This window comes from Pagrus major, chromosome 7 (genome assembly GCF_040436345.1).
Source record: "Pagrus major chromosome 7, Pma_NU_1.0".
NCBI lineage: Eukaryota > Metazoa > Chordata > Actinopteri > Spariformes > Sparidae > Pagrus > Pagrus major.
The window spans coordinates 8,361,298-8,377,133 of record NC_133221.1 but is presented as its reverse complement, the minus strand read 5'-3'; the positions used below and the strand labels follow the sequence as shown (position 1 = coordinate 8,377,133).

General features: G+C 44.2%; 1 protein-coding gene across 1 annotated transcript; it reads left to right on the top strand.

Moving 5' to 3' along the window:
- The first annotated feature begins 7,397 nt into the window (after positions 1 to 7,397).
- On the top strand, positions 7,398 to 14,541 carry LOC141000158 (uncharacterized). The gene is made up of 3 exons (XM_073470793.1): positions 7,398 to 8,224; positions 8,524 to 8,829; positions 11,178 to 14,541. Exons 1-3 carry the CDS (start codon positions 7,402 to 7,404, stop codon positions 13,199 to 13,201), a joined length of 3,153 nt encoding a protein of 1,050 aa, XP_073326894.1. The 5' UTR covers positions 7,398 to 7,401; the 3' UTR covers positions 13,202 to 14,541.
- Positions 14,542 to 15,836: the final 1,295 nt, after the last annotated feature.

The window sequence follows — 15,836 nt, the reverse complement described above, 5'->3', positions numbered from 1 at the left end:
GGTGAGATACTTAGCCTAGCTGGCTAACTACCAATTTTTGGGGGTGTAACATTAAAGGAGCACTGTGTAGATTTGGAGAAGACATTCAAACTCAAAATTATACATTGTAATATTTATGATATTAATGAGGTATTAATACAAATTCAGAAATATTGTTTTTTTTTCTTCCATAACTGAATAAACAAGCTGTTCTCAGAGGGAAAATAATGTCCTCAGAACACTGTTTGAAGCTAGAAAGGTGGCAGGGTCCGCCAAATATAAACAAAGTATTATAGTAAATCAGTCAATGAAAATCAGTCAATGAAAATCTTTCTCCTCTGATTCATATTTCCTCCCCAAAACTACATAGTGCATCTTTAACGTAGCCAGTGTGGAGGATGAAATCATGGAATGTAACTAAGTACATTTACTCAAGTACAAGTGTCTCCATTTTCTGCTACTTTATACTTCCACTTCACTTCATTGAGGAGGAAAATACTGTGCTTTTTACTCCACCACATGTATTTGATAACTCTAGTTACTAGTTACTTTGCAGATTTCATGCTGCAGCGGAGTCAAAGTAGCGCATTTTTTAAAATGAATTTATTCTGTCAGCAGTCGGGTTAAAAACAAAAAACAAACAACAAAAACACTGATTCTGATAATCAGAATATGCTGAATATCAGATACGATAATCGGGCACGTCAATAATCCATCGACCTCATGTATACAGTGTACATGTAAATATATGTACAATTTACTTTTACTTGTACTTTTGATACTTAAGTACATTTATTGTCAGATACTTCAAGACTTTTACTCAAGTACTATGCGTTTGGATGAGTTTCAATTTCACCAAAGTAATATTTTAACATAATATCTCACCTATAGTTATTGATTTTGTCCCATTTTTACGTTAAAAGTCGACCCTTAGATTCAGCTCTCTTAGTATCCCATCACTAGAAACGTTAATATCTTAGAAATGATCCTACTTTGAGTGGCAGTTACACACCTCTGGCTATAGCTTCTCGGGTTTCAGTCAATTTGCATAGCAAATATAAATGCTTGAATGTTCCAGGAAACTTAGGAAGAGGAAACCTCGTCATTTGAAAAGGCTTGCCTGTAAATATGCTCTGGTGAAACAGCAACAAGAGGGGTACTATTTCTCCATTAGACCACTGCTGGCAGGTGCGCAGTGTGTTGTATGTGTTTACAACTTATTTATGAGAGTTGTCCAGCTTCAACATGTAAGCACAATGACTGCAGCGCTCAGAGGATCTGGATTCACCTGTTCCACATCAGGATTTAAACGCATTCAGTGGAAGGAGAATGCAAAAAGGTGGAAACAAATGCGCCATGCACGCACTGAGAGCGTGCAGGCAGAGCTGCTCCACAGTGCTACTGGATGCAACGCAGAGACCTGCCAGACAACTCGGATTGGGAAGAAAAACAGCACACCCTGATCCACTGACAAGAGAAAAGGGCCCTATCCAATTGTAAAGCAGCTCAAGAGAGATTTACCGGCTGTTTTGATAGCGTCTTCACGGAGAAGTGGGGTTTTGAAAGAGTAAAAGTGTGTAACAAGACAGATGATGAGCCATGACTACATGCCTCAGTATTGAGTAGCCTATAAATGGCTTATGTTAACGGCTTAGCCTGTAAAAAACAGTGATCATTCATCCATATTCTGAGCCAGACACTTTCAAGCAGGCAGGACAGTTAAACAATACCTTCCAGTTAACAGCAGACATAACAAACTCCCCAGAACAGGCAGTCCCGGACTGTCATAATAGTGGAAAATTAAACATACATCAGGACTTCAGTATATCACTGAAGCACAAACCTACCAAGCGCCAGACACGGTCTGTTCCTGAGTACTTTTATGGTGCTAGCAGTCCAGTAAATGCATTATTAGGTTTTTATAAGTTTGTTTATATGCATCAAGGACATGTATGTGCAAAATACAATCTGTCTGCAGATGTAGTGATTGCCACACACCACTTAACGCAGCAGTCATTTTATTGCATCCAGCTGGAACAATGTGAGAGTCTCTTGGGTTGAAGTTTAGCTGTGGTTAACTCCCTGCAGCAGGCACACAGTTATGACTCGCAAATGCCTGTAATCTCTTTTCCTGAAAGTGTTTTGCGGCTTGACATGGTTTAGCAGCTGTCCCAATCAGTCACCGCACTCGCTATCTCTCGAGGGTGTGTTTCTGGGAATGTGTGCGCGCTAATTTGAAGTTCAATTCACAATGATTCACTGGAACTATGTTGACAATGCAAACTCTCTGGTGAGCTTACTTCGCATGGTCGCCTATCACATGTCAATATTCACAGCGTGTGTTTTTTAGCCAGGGCTGTGTCTGTCAAGATGTGTGTGTGTGTGTGTGGGTGTGTGTTGTTTGGTGGAGTCACAGTGCAGTAAAAGCGCCTCACCCTTTTAGGCTGACCTTCAGCCTTTGATCTGTGGCTCGCATGAAGGCGGAACATCAGTCAAAGATGTTTCAGGGCTCAGCACTTTCAAGCTGGACATCCTCTTCAACCCGGGGATCAAAAGCATCCACGATTGGTTCTGGAGCCTCCTCTCTTCATATGGCATGACCTCGCTGTGTGGTCGGTTGCTCCACTGGATTTTTGACACCCCACCCCTCCACCCCCCCCCACCCCCGGGCAGGAGAGCGCCACAAGGGAGGCATCTTTAACAGGCTTTGGTTTGTCTTACGAGCTAAATGGACAGCTTTTAATCTAAGGCAGAGGTCTGGAAGTTGGGTGACCTCGCCTGGAAAACTTCCTGGAGAATCTTTGAGCTCGTATATCTCCTGATATCTTAATCAACGTCATTTAAACTGAAAAGTTAGATGTCCATTTTATTAAATTATTTTTTATCGAAATAAGCCAGAGAGAATATTGTGGGGGGCTGTTTGCAATGCATATGTTATTTCAAGGTGTGGAATTTTTAACGGTCAAACCAGCGACCTCCCCCACTACCGGCATACCAAGTTAACCACACATACTCCCTCTCCCATTTCCCCCTCTTGCTCTGTTGCTCTCTCTGTCTCACGTACACACAAATTCACGTACATACACTGCTTCACAGTCTCACCTCTCCCCCGACATGGCACAGTACAAACAAGTTATACATCTGCATGGCAAGTAAGTTAACTGCTCTGTCAGGCTGAGGAACCGTTGCAGTGCAGAGGTCCACAGTGACACACAGCTTTCTCTGCTGGTTTATTCCAGTCCTCTCTGGCTGTCACTGTGTCCCTCTCTTTGTCTCTCTGTCCATCATTACTATTCCTCTGTCTTTGCTCTTTGTGTCTGTCCATTCTTGCTGTCACTGCAGAAATCCTGTTACTCTACCTCTCTTGCCTTGTAATCTGATTCTTACTGTCAATTTCTTGTCTTTTTTTTTGGAAGGATCCGGTCTGTTCTTATTTTGTACTGTTCCAGTCGTGTGCTTCCCCCATCCTCCATTAATGAGCTCTTCTTCTCAACTGAGAGCCTCTCTGTTCATGTGTGACTTTCAGTGTTAAGTCCTGCTCATTAGCGAGCCACCTTGACATTAAATACGAGTCAAATCAGGTGACGGACACTGTCAACATGGTCTTGTAATCTCATGCACTGACACACAGCAAAAGCGCGTGTCCACATTATCGCACATATACTGATGGAGACCGAGGCTCGGTCATTTTTAGGAATGCTTGCTGTAATGGAAGTGTTGGACAGTTCATCACAGGGATGCAAATTTTAAGCAGTTTCCTTAATCCATAGTTGGCTGCCTTAACGATCGATTATCGGTTAATCATTAATGATATATAAAGTATTTTGGAAGTTTTTCCATTTGAAAACCGTTTGTTGGCCTCATTGAGGAGTTAGACAAATAGGTAATGCAAACACCAAATTAACAACTGGCCAACAAAATCCAACCCATGCTGAGGCTACTAAATGGCTTAAATGCAATAACATCAGCTGGTATCGAAGGTCTTTTTGCATTTTTAAAATCACAGACTGCTTGTGTGTTAAGTGCAATTTCTCATACCAGCATTTTGTTTTATTTTGATATATTTGATAAGCAGGTATTTCTAATTTCAAACAAGATACTTGTGTATTTGTGACAGTCCTCTGATTGTCGGTTAATATATTTTTAATCGATTAATCATTAATCATTAACATTGTGACGTAAAGAGAGAAAAAAATAGTGTGTGTAAGTGACGTGGGGGTCATCAGTATTTATTTCTGTATCTTTCTTTAAAGTGGAATTGTTACTCTTTAGCCGTTACAATCTAAAATTGGCAAAATTGTGATTCCAAAAATGGCAAAAATGACTAGATATGCAAAATGGATTGAAGTTTGGTACCCAGCAATGATTGAGACAAATGTCCATCGGACAAGCCTTTGTGAACAGACACAGATCTTTTTGTTCACAAACAGACTTATGTCCGCCTCTGGAAATGTTCACGCAAATTAATGGAAAATCTGCACTGCCAGACTGTCTGGAATCTGGCAGAGAGGACAGAGAACATTTGCAAGAAAGAGGCAGATTCTCCAAGTTCACTGCCCACCCCAACCCCCTCTGCATGGGTCCTTATATAAAGCTCGGACATTAACTACTCATATGCATACATTAGTGTAGACATGACATCACTCTCTGCAGTAGTGATTAACCGATTAGTAACAGCTGCTGTTGTGCCTAGTCATGTGATTGTATAACCAACAAGTCTATAATGTGGGCAAGGAGTTTATAGTAATCTTCAGATTGCCGCTTGCTGCTGTTCTATTGGACATTATCCGTGTGAGCATTTCCTGCTCTGGATAAAGAACGTATTGTGCAAGAGAGAGAGAGGGAGAGTGACAGCATCTACACAACATGCAAGAGCCACTGCAAATTAAATACAGAGCGACGTGTCCCTCGGCCCCGAGGGGGTTCAACATGATAAAAATACTCTCAGTGACCGTGCACCCCATCTGCCTTTCTCCCTGTGGACAGTCACAGAGGGACGGCTGTCTTATTTGTGAGAGTGTGTCTGTATTTTACTGACTGTCGAAGGGGTTGTAGTATACAATGGATGTGCGATGGTGGGCTGAAAGCATATAGGTTTACATTGGAGCCAAAACCCAAACCAGCTGAACTCAGACTGCTTAGAGGAGCTGCCAATCAGCCTAAACGTACTCCATTTGTATTAGCTCAATGGAAATTGAAGTCAAATTGTTTAAATCCAGTCAAGGAAAACATTGTGGGGAACCACTACTGTGCGTGTGTTTGTGCTTATGGCGCCATGTGTGGAGATGAGATTAATGTTGACAGCGTTTCAAATACAGCAGCAGAGTCTTTCTCTCCTCTCACTTAAGCTTATATGGCGAAATGCCTTTTGAGACTCATTAATCTCTACTACCTACCTTCATGTAAAACACCCACGCTGACGCACGCTGGATTACTTTGGAATCATGATAGTGGTACGTTTACAAAAAGCCATTTCTCAATAGTCAGGTTGTTTATCTGCGGCTGCCAAGGACTGCGCACCTGCCAGTTAACCTCCGTGGAAAGGTGAAGCAGGCTCAGCTTCTCCGCATGCCTTCCTGGACAGACTGTCGTGTCTTTGCTTGGACCACAACAAAACCTGTTCATCTTGAAACATAATTCCCTCGTGACTCATAGTTCCTGTCACTTTCTATCAACTGGCTGTCTCTACATCGTCTAAATTTACATCCCTTACCACGTCCCTCAGTCTTAATTTTGTCACAGATTCCCTCCTTCGCTGTACCCTCCGCTGTCAGCCTCACTTCCATCACCACCCCTCCTCGGCCGTTCCATCTCCATGTTCCCCCTCCTGCCTCTCCTTTACATGAGCACACTCATATTTCTTATCTCCGCATTCTTACATCCACCTTATCTCCCTATCATCAAGGGCCTCTTTCAAGCCTCACCTAGGAACATGTCGTTGGACTGTGATGAAACAACTCCAGTTTAATAGGGGACGTGAGGAAAAACAATAAAGGGGAAAAACAGGGATTAATCAGAGGGTGGATTGGCCAACAGCCGACTAGACTGAGAGCTGAAGAGGTGGCTGAGACAGGAAGGAAAATAAACATTGAGGCTACTGTGAGTGGGTGGAGATTGAGATATACAAACATTTCTATTACTCTGCTCATGGACAGTTTTCATGTCAGCTGCTTATGTGTAACACCACCAACATTTAATAACACTGAATCAAGATTAGCTCAAACACAAGCCCTGTTTTTTTGTGCACTTATTTTCTCACATACGTACAGTATGCTGTGTGGCTTCCTGCTTGGTGACCGACCCCTTGTCCACACACACTTCAACATGCTTTTTCCATATCCTCACATATATTACGCCCTCCTTACATGCGCTCATGAGCACGATTTGCCAGCTGCAGTAGTTTCACAGAGTGAGTGAGACATTGCTGCTTTGAATGGGCCCTAGGTGAGTCATAAGCAGCAGAATGAATTCACCCCATAGGCACTGATTTCTATTTTTTGTGCTTTTCCTCCTCATGTTTCAGCTGAAGTTTCGGTATGATCCCGACTGCGCCCCCAAGGTTATCTCCCACTGTGAGTCATAGCTAGAGACCGGTTTGAGCAAGCGAGGTTTACGAAAGGGGTGTTTTTTGATAAGTTGAGGGGATGCGACTGGCAGCTGTTTAGCTCGATGACTCGTAGCATTGTGTAATCCTCAAGGGCCCGGGGCCTTCTCTATGTCACTGGGCTCTCTGAGCTTCGGCACACTCAGAGGGTACAGCTGTCGGCTCCTGGCATCCATGACTCACACAGAACACTCAGGAAAAAGAGTAGAGTCCCGCTGCTTGGAACCAAAAAACGATGGAGGATAAGGAAACTGACATTCATCCAAAGAACATTTTATGGCAGAGATAGTGAGGAAAAGAGTTAATGTGTCCGTCTGTCACTGAATAAAACCATCTGTGACGCCTCTTTTTTTTTTTTTGGCTTGATCATTTTTGTGGTGCTACTTGTTTTATAAGTTGCAAGCTGCATCTGTGTGTCGGCATATGTGCCATGTACTATGAAACTGTACACCTTACCACACCCTGTGTCTTTCCACTGGTGTCATGCTGCTAAGACCTTGTGGGAGTGTCAGTGACAAAGCCCTCTGAATCAGCATCGGAAGGATGCAACGTGCACTCCTAAAATAAGACATCATTACAAATTCTTACTGATTCACACTATTTTATGAGCGACGGACCATTAGTACTAAATAAATGAGAATTCTGTGTGGTATAAGTGTTTTCATACCTACAGTGCTTTTTGTATAGGGTGTTTTATATCGTGAAATGTAAAAGAATATCTGTTTTTCTCTGTCAACAGAAACGCAGTGGAAGGATGTTGTGACGCACAGACAGACAGCCAGAGGGACCAGTCACTGCTCACCACTCAGAGGCAAACCATGGCTCCCGTGTCTCGCCTTTTCCTGGGCTTCCTCCTCTCCCTCCTCCATCCTTTAGAAGCCCAGACCATCATCGGCTCTTCCTCCCTCCCCCGCCTGGACCTGCCGAGTAATTCTTCACCTCAGCCGACCAAGCAGACTGCTAGATTCTGGCCTTCTTTGCCTCCCAGAGGGCGCAGCGATGTGCCTATCAGAGCTACAGCTCGAGATAGACTGACAACTATGAACACAGTCCGACAGGAGCAAATATTTCCCCGACCTACTGCACAGTCGCCTCCTTCGTTTATATCTGCCCTTTCTACGCAGAACCTCAGCAGCGGGCCAATAGTAACTCAACCAACTGCCTCCAGGCCCAGGACTGATACAGCTAGTTTAGCAATCATCAGGGCTTTAACAAAAGGAGACGCTACTACAAAACTCTCCACACCACCTCTGCCCACTTTGCCCTCCTCTGCTGTCGCTGAGTCTGCGGGTAATAAGCCAGTAAAAGCGGGAAAACCAGAGGAGGAATCGGTTAAAGCGACAGAGGATGATGATTTGCAGGGTTTGGGATCAGGTTATAGTCCAACAGTGATGCTTGTGAAGGAGGAATCACCTGTATCTCTGCCAACGGTCGGTGATGAAATGGCTCAGTATCAGCCAAAAGCGCAGACCGCAATAGCTAAAGTTTCTGATGTAAATGCGCTACCAACGGACGGTCAGACCCTGAAACCTGACCTGTTTGTTCTTACAACAGTCAGCAAAATCTCTACGACGTCAAAGACAGGAACCACACTGTCCCCTGTGATAACACAGACGACACCTCGGACTTTAGTAGTACCAGGTGAGAAATCCAACATATTAGAATGAGAGTAAGGTGCTGTCACAATCTTACAGTACAAATACTTTGTTACTGTACTTTTTCAGATATCTGTACTTTACTTTTTCTGACAACTGTCTACTTTTACTGCCTACATTTGAACATAAATATCTAGAACAGGTTCATTACTTTAGTTTTAATACTTTTGCTTGAGTAAATGAATTGAATCAGTTCTTCTTTTACCAGTTTTCTTTTTTGTGTGTGTCTGTACTACTTGAGTAGAGAATGTGTGTACTTAAATGTGTCTTTTCTACAATTTTTAGGTGAACTGACAGCGAACACTCTTTCCACCGCCAGAGTTACTCCAAAGGAGACCTCTGCTGCTGTGACATTACCCCAAACCACGACTACCACCACTGGCTCCGTCCATAAACACTCACAGACTACGACACAACCTGTTATTGCCCAAAGTGGTTCGCATTCAGACTCCACGACATTGAAAGTGACAACTACATCTGCAACTAGTATGCTTACTACTACACAGGAGGTCAAAACGTCGAATAAACCCAACAAAACAAGACAACTAGGAAGAAATACAGCTAGCCCAACTATACAGTCATCAAGATCAGGTAAGACATGAGGGTCTTGTGCTCTGTACTTGATCATTTGGTGATTTGAAATAGAGTTATTTGTGCAGCTGGGACATTTTTACTGGAACAATCTGGAAAAGGCTTCAAAGGGAGGGAAAAAGCAGCAAAACATTTCCATGGAAAGTGGGGTGGTAGTTGTGTGGGGTAGAGACAGCAAGGGAAGAAAGTATGAGCAAGAGGTGAAGAGGGGGTGGGTGGAATTGCAGCTAGCCAAAGAGATAGACAAGAGGAAAGAAGGGTTCAAAAAGAGACTGTTGGGAATACCGATGAGAGAGCAGATTGGGGTGGTAGAAGAAAGGTACAGGCACAGAAATGCAGGGAGTGGGGATGGTAATGAAAACCAGATGCACAGGGATGAAGGGAGGGAGTTGAGAAAAAAAGTGGATGGAAAAGGAAAAGCATGACACATGGGGCATACGAGCCAGTCTCTTAGATACCATGAGAACAACACCTTAATAACTTTTAAACATTCACTTTCGTACCTCATGAGTACATTTAAAGTCAAGTTACGCCCCTTGGAAGGTCATTGGAAGTATTGCATCCATGGCAGTATAAGTTTGTGCTGTACGTTCATATCTGTACCCGAGTCCGATGAGATGGAAACGGATATTTATTTTTTAGTTTATTGCAACATGTGGACATATAAAGCAAGGGTAAGCAGTGTTATGTGTGTGCGTTAAAGGCGGAACTCGATGGTAGGGGTAGGTCTAAGTGTATCCAGCTGTGAAATGTGATCAGCACATCTGGAATGTGTCTGGATCTTGCTCCTGTAAGAAAAAAGAAGTTTGAGGGAAGGAAGTAAAACATACCTTTATATAAATAAAGAAGTGTGTCTGTGATCTGTAGGCAGTGCCCGCCTATGTGAGCGAAAAGTAAAGGAGGGAGCGAGGGAGAGGGAGAGAGCCAGGAAGTGAGACACATGTTGGAGCGAGTCATTAGTCAGTGTGTCAGCTTTATGGGTGTCTTCTGCACGGTGAGGACGTGCTTTAAGCTGTCCAAGGGGCCGATGGTTTGAGTGTTTTACCACTGATTATGTTGTTCCACCATCCATCAAGTTAAAATGTGTGTGTGTTCTAGATAGATCCTTTTAAGCTTCACCTGTTTCTTAGCTCCCTGTCAGTCACAGTTTCATTATATTTCACATGTTTGCCGTCTTCCTGTAATTAAATTTTAGTAGTAGTGTTCACATTATTTCCCGGTGCTCGCTCAGGTCGTTGGTGGTGTTTTTATGGCAAGTGTTATCTTTACAGTTGAGTAGTTCACAAAGCGCACAGTGATGAATGACACCATGATTATTATGTGGTTGGGTGTTTCCAGGGTTATGCAGGAATCTTAGGTGGAGTGCCTTGAACAAATAGAAGTGTGTGTACATGAGAAAAAGAGAGCGAGAGAGAGAGAAATAGAGAGATAATGAGATGCCACATTGTCAAGGTGTTGTCTTGACCCATGCGGTAGTTCTGCACTGTATAATTCGGCAAATCTGAAAGGAGAGTTTCACCATTCGCGCCCGCATGGTGACACTGTTCGGTGTTACGTAATGTAGATGTTCTTGTTAATTTCATAATCTAATCCAATCAAGCCACACAATAACTCGGCATTATGTCATATATTTAGGAATATAATGTGGATGATGTGGTGGCATGGTGTTCAAATCCTACTGACATTTTTGCGTGTTATGGTTGCTATTCTACTTGTAAAACATGAGTAAAGGAGCATTTCGATGTCATTCTTTTTCTTTCTTTTTTCAGAACTTTGATGAAAATGACAATATAAGATTGCGATATAAACACTCAAGATAAGTTGCGTGATGTGTGTCCTATCTGATCCAATAAAAATGTCTCTTAACAAAATGTAAGGTAACGTGATTCCAGTCTGTCTTATTTGGCAAGGATAATCCTGACATGCTGGAACTAGTTAATGTATTTTGTCTTGTTTTTGGATTACGTGTGCAGTTGTGTTTGCCTTATTGAGTACATATACATGATGTGTTATGCTTGCACAAAGAGGCACTATCTGTTGTTTCAATCTATTGTTTCCATACGAAGCCATGCTTTGAGATACAATGTAACAGCTGTGGGTAGCAACAGACTGATGCAGATTTAATAAGATTTCAAAAAATAGAAATTATTCGACTGTACAAGTTGGCTGGTACAGAGCTGAGGGAGCCAGTTGGTTCCAGCTCATCACTTTGGTGGTGAGCTACACCCCTCTAGTGGCTCTAATATTGTATGTCATGTACTTGTATCCTATTTCTGTTTTACTTTAAACATTTTAGTTTCATATATTCAAAAAGCTGAAAAACCAAATCTCTGCTTCTCCTTTGCCAGGGACCTCATCCTTTCTTGCCACAGGTGTCGTACCTGTCACCCGAACAAGGTTAAGCCCCACATATCAGCCTGGTATTGCTAAGAGGAACCGCTCCATCCTCCTCGGACATCCTCACCAAGCTCCACGCAGTACTTATAATCCAGCCCCCTCACCCAGCACCAGCCCCTCCCCTAATGCCACGCTTCTCTACTGGGGGGACCTGAGCCGGACGCTGGCTTTTGCCTGGGAGCTGCATGTCTACGGCTCGGCAAGCCTCTTCCTCCTCCTGTTTGCTGGTGCTGCTCTCGGCCTCACCCTGTCCCCTGGCACAAACTGTCCCCATCGGGGGGCGCTAGCACTCGCCAACGCTCTGTTGTTTCTGGCTGGAGGCCTCAGGGCAGCTCTTTTTTTAATCGACCCCTATGGGACACGGAAATTTCTCCCTCGCCCTGCAGTTACAGCCCTCTACAACCTGCCTCTACACCTGCTGGTGTGGACACAGGCGGCCATCGCACTGCTGGCATTGAAGGCAGCAGGAGTAAGTGTGTTCCCTTCAACTTTGGAGCGTCCTCCTCTGGTGGCTGTGTTGGCTGTGTTACAGTGTACCCTGCTGCTGGCTGCTGATCTGCTTTCCCCGGCCCTGTCCCCCGTGGTGCCCGTCACTCTGCAGGTCCTGTCCCTGTGCTGGGGTCTGGGTCTCTGCCTGGGCTTCCTCTGCTATGTCTTTCCACGTATACGCTGCCCTCCAATACCCCACCCTGGAGTTCCTGAAGAGGCCAGGAGGAAGACTTGGACAGGGAGCAGGAGGAGTGGGGTGATCCTGGCGAGAGTGCTGGCAGTTTGTGCAGTTCTGGGGGCACTGTGCTGTGGGCTGCATGTTCATGCCACCTTATGGCTCTATGGACTGTTAGGAAACTGGACGCGTTTTAACTGGGGCTGGTGGCTGGTGCACTTCTGGGCCCGGCTCCTGGAGCTGGCCTGGGGCTTCTCCCTCCTACTCCTTGGTTCCTGGGTGTTCTGGAGGCCTCAGGGTTGCCAGGGAAGGGATGAGGGTGGACCTGATGGCAGAGCAGCTGGAGACCTGCCCTCCCCTGGCCAGTCTGTAGGCTCCACTCAGAGACATACTTGCTGGTCCAAGATAGTCCAGAGCCTGAGGGGGAAGCCCTGTAGGAAGTCTGACAGTAATGGGGTGGGAGGAGGAGGAGGAGGAGGAGGAGGACAAGGGGAGATGCCTAATAACTGGGCTGGCCATGAACGCCCTGGAGCTGATATCAGTAAGAGTCTGATCAGGAACCAGAACCACGAGCAGGCCATTGCACAGCCACGCTGCGTCAAAGACAGCAACCGGGGACGCAACCATAGGGGCCACTCTGCAGAGCGAGGCATATCCGACGGCTCCACAGGCTCCCTGCTGAGACTGCAGGCACTGGGCAGACCTCCACAGCGCTCAGTAAGTGGCAGTCTGGATCAGGATAGGGACACTTCAGTGTCTCTTTATGAGTTCGATCTGCGGCCCCCATCTCCCATCGACCTGACCCGCAGCATTGACGAGGCTCTGCACAGGGAACACCTGCTTGGAGGAGGGAGCTTGTTTCATCCTTTCGGCCAAGCCTCACAGTCCCCCTCCCCGGGCTCAGGGGTCAGCCAGGGTCCCTGGCTCCGCAGGAACAGTGATCCTCAGATGTCTGAGAGCAGCGATGCCCCAACAGAGTCTTCCATGCCACTAGGGGGCAGCGTTCTCAGCAGTGTGCCCAGCAGGCAAGTGACTGCTCCCCCCACGCCCTCCCACCAGGGACACAGGTGGGCTGGGAACACGGTAGGAAGCGTCCCGTCATCAGTGTCCTGCCCCGTGTCACTTCGTCCTTCCAGAACATCAACAGGGCATCTGGGGGAGGATGGAGTGGACGACACACGGCCATTTATCACCCCAGACTCAGAGACGGTGCGGGGGAGAGCCGGGAGACCGGTGGGATCCCGCAGTTACTTGGAGGTCAGCCGACATGACGACTCTGCTAGTGTCAGCAGTGAAATTATTGATCTATGAACCAAACCTCGGACATGAGGACCAATGACTGCACATCAAACACAACCATCTGACAAATACTCTTTCTAACCAAGACAAATATTGGAAAAAAATTTGATCAGTGTACTGCAGAAAAACGTTTTATTTTTAGAAGAGGGAAATCATTTCAAAGTGTTTCTGGGTGATGACCTCAAAGGATATCATCTAGCTGCCTTTTACCTCGTTAAAGGCTTTAAAAAAAAACAGTGTTTGTGAAACAGATATGGTACCTTTTACTCTGAGAGTAAAACTGGGAGATATAGCACAGATAAACGACACATGACACGCATAATTCTTCTCGTCTCTTTCTCAACAACACATTATCTCCCTCTCTTTTGTTTCCTATTTTTTTAAACACACACCTGCATAACACTGGTACAACTTCAAGTACACTGGGACCATAAATACAGTCCAGAAGTCCTAAAAATGGCTTTTTAGCAAGTACCTTATTGTGGGGGGTGTGTGTGATTAAATAGGTTTAGATCGCCAACTTCCTGTCTGGGAACAACACCATTAAGAGAGTTTCAATTTGACCAGGTTTGAAGGGTAGAGGAAAAATGTGGCTCTCAGTGTCCGTAGGTCTTATTTCTATTGTTTCTTTGAAAAAATGTCAACATATCAACTCTTGTGAATTTCATTGCTTCATAGACTTTATTTTCTGTCTTTCATATTCCAGCTTGCTTTGTGATGTAAAGATGTGCCATACATAACCTCGGTTTGTTCTGTGCTATTTTTATGGTTTTATAAACCCATTATTTGGGTTAACCCTCTATCGCGTCTTATCAGTGTCATCGTGACTCACCTATGGATTACTACTTCTAAGCTATCATGCTGCTGCTGTCATTGTCCCGTCTGCCTTGTATGTCAATGTGAAGCCGGTTACGCAAAGAGACGGGCGGTAAACAACGGCCGGAAAACATGCAGAGACGCATGCTTACATTTCAAATTGTTGCTGAGGCTTTTAGCTGTAGGAGAAATAGTCAACCTTCAAAATGAAATTCAAGCGTTCACCTTAACAGATTTCATCTTTTTATTTTGCTATAGGACAAAGCTTTTGCAAACCAGTAATTATGTCCAATTATCGCCACTGACTGCATTTTTACAGAATTTGACGAAGAATATTATAATCATGAGCCTGTCAGTTGCACCAAATCAATTCCGACTGTTTGATATGTTAACTAATTAAAAAGCTGCACAGCTTTGCAAGGCTGCACCCCACATGACTGGCTTGGCATGAACCTCAGATCTCTTATACTAGACCTAACTCGATAAAAGAGCACTAAACTGTAAGCCTGAGCACTAGACTGAAGTATTTTACTACTCAAGAGGAAATATCTTTCAAATATATGATGTATAAGCAACAATGTAAATAATGTTATTTTTGATGTTCATGAATAAAGGTGTATTTGAAACATAGTTGTAGTTGTTACTGTGAAAGACAATCTAAAGTGGTGTTGCTTTTGTGTCTGAGCTGCGCAGACAGTTATGCTACAGTATAGTGACATCAGACTGAGGTCTGTTTAAGGCACGAGGAGCTGTGACGGTTAACGCGTGACTGAAGGGGTTATGTCAAGGACTTTCTGGGCTGTGCTCATGATCGCGATGATCCAGGTTTTACAAAACGATTTATTCATGGCTATGACTAAGACATCGGAATGAAACAGAAAAACACTTCACAGTCTGTTTATGAACTTGAATCTGTTTGGTGATCCTGGAAACAGCCCAGTGGTTCTCTCCTCTGTCTTACATTTGAAAGGTTTTGTTCCAACATGAGATTTATTTTGTTTTTAAAAAACTGAGCCTTGTTCTCACAAAAAAAATCACTGCAGTTTTATCTTGGGTTGCTGTTGTGAATACTTCATGATACATTTGAAAAAAATTACATTTATCCAAAGTGGAAAAACTTTATTTTGGAGCAAAACATCATTTCTGCCTCTGTTCCTGATGAGAGCCAGTCCATGACCTGTTTTTCGGTTACCTCGAGGTGACTTGCAGTACCTCCCAGTGATGTGAGATGCTTGACTTGTTTAGTATTTACAGTACAATGGCCTTGTGTTGTTGTCTACATTCCAATGAGCCCGTGAGATTTCACTGTATCAGTTCTCGCTGTTACCTCTTTTACTCAATGAACAGGGTGGTACCTCCAGCACCCGTAGTGTTGTCCCTTCCACAAAGCAGTAAGTGCCATAGAAAATACAATTAATGTGCCCCCCTCTAGTCACAGTGCTGAAACAGTGTTAGATTCATTTCTTGATTTTTGCTCATTGAACTTTTGTTCTTGTATTTCTTGCTGCATTTCATGTCTGGATTCAAATAAAATTGAGAAAACTTGATGTATCACAGTGAAATGGTTCTTCTAGTCACCAACCTTCCCTGAATGCCAGAACCACCAGTCAGGTGTTTTAGCTGAAGGTGGAGAGTGAATTTTGTTTCATTTGTGTTTAAATCACTGTTGACTTTACCTTTTCTGATGAAGGAAGAAACTTCGAAATCCTTCTCTCTGAACGTTGAATGGTTGACCTTGTTGGATTTCATTTTATCAAACTGAACTGTGTCTAAAATTCTTTCCTTTTCCTCAGCTGAAGGAGACAAACCAAGAAAGGAGCAGAGTTTGTCT

Excerpts from the sequence above, each read along its gene's own strand:
- LOC141000158 (XM_073470793.1), top strand. The coding sequence starts at position 7,402 with ATGGCTCCCGTGTCTCGCCTTTTCCTGGGCTTCCTCCTCTCCCTCCTC. Across the intron at positions 8,225-8,523 it reads TCGGACTTTAGTAGTACCAG|GTGAACTGACAGCGAACACT; the intron begins GTGAGAAATCCA and ends TACAATTTTTAG. Across the intron at positions 8,830-11,177 it reads TATACAGTCATCAAGATCAG|GGACCTCATCCTTTCTTGCC; the intron begins GTAAGACATGAG and ends CTCCTTTGCCAG.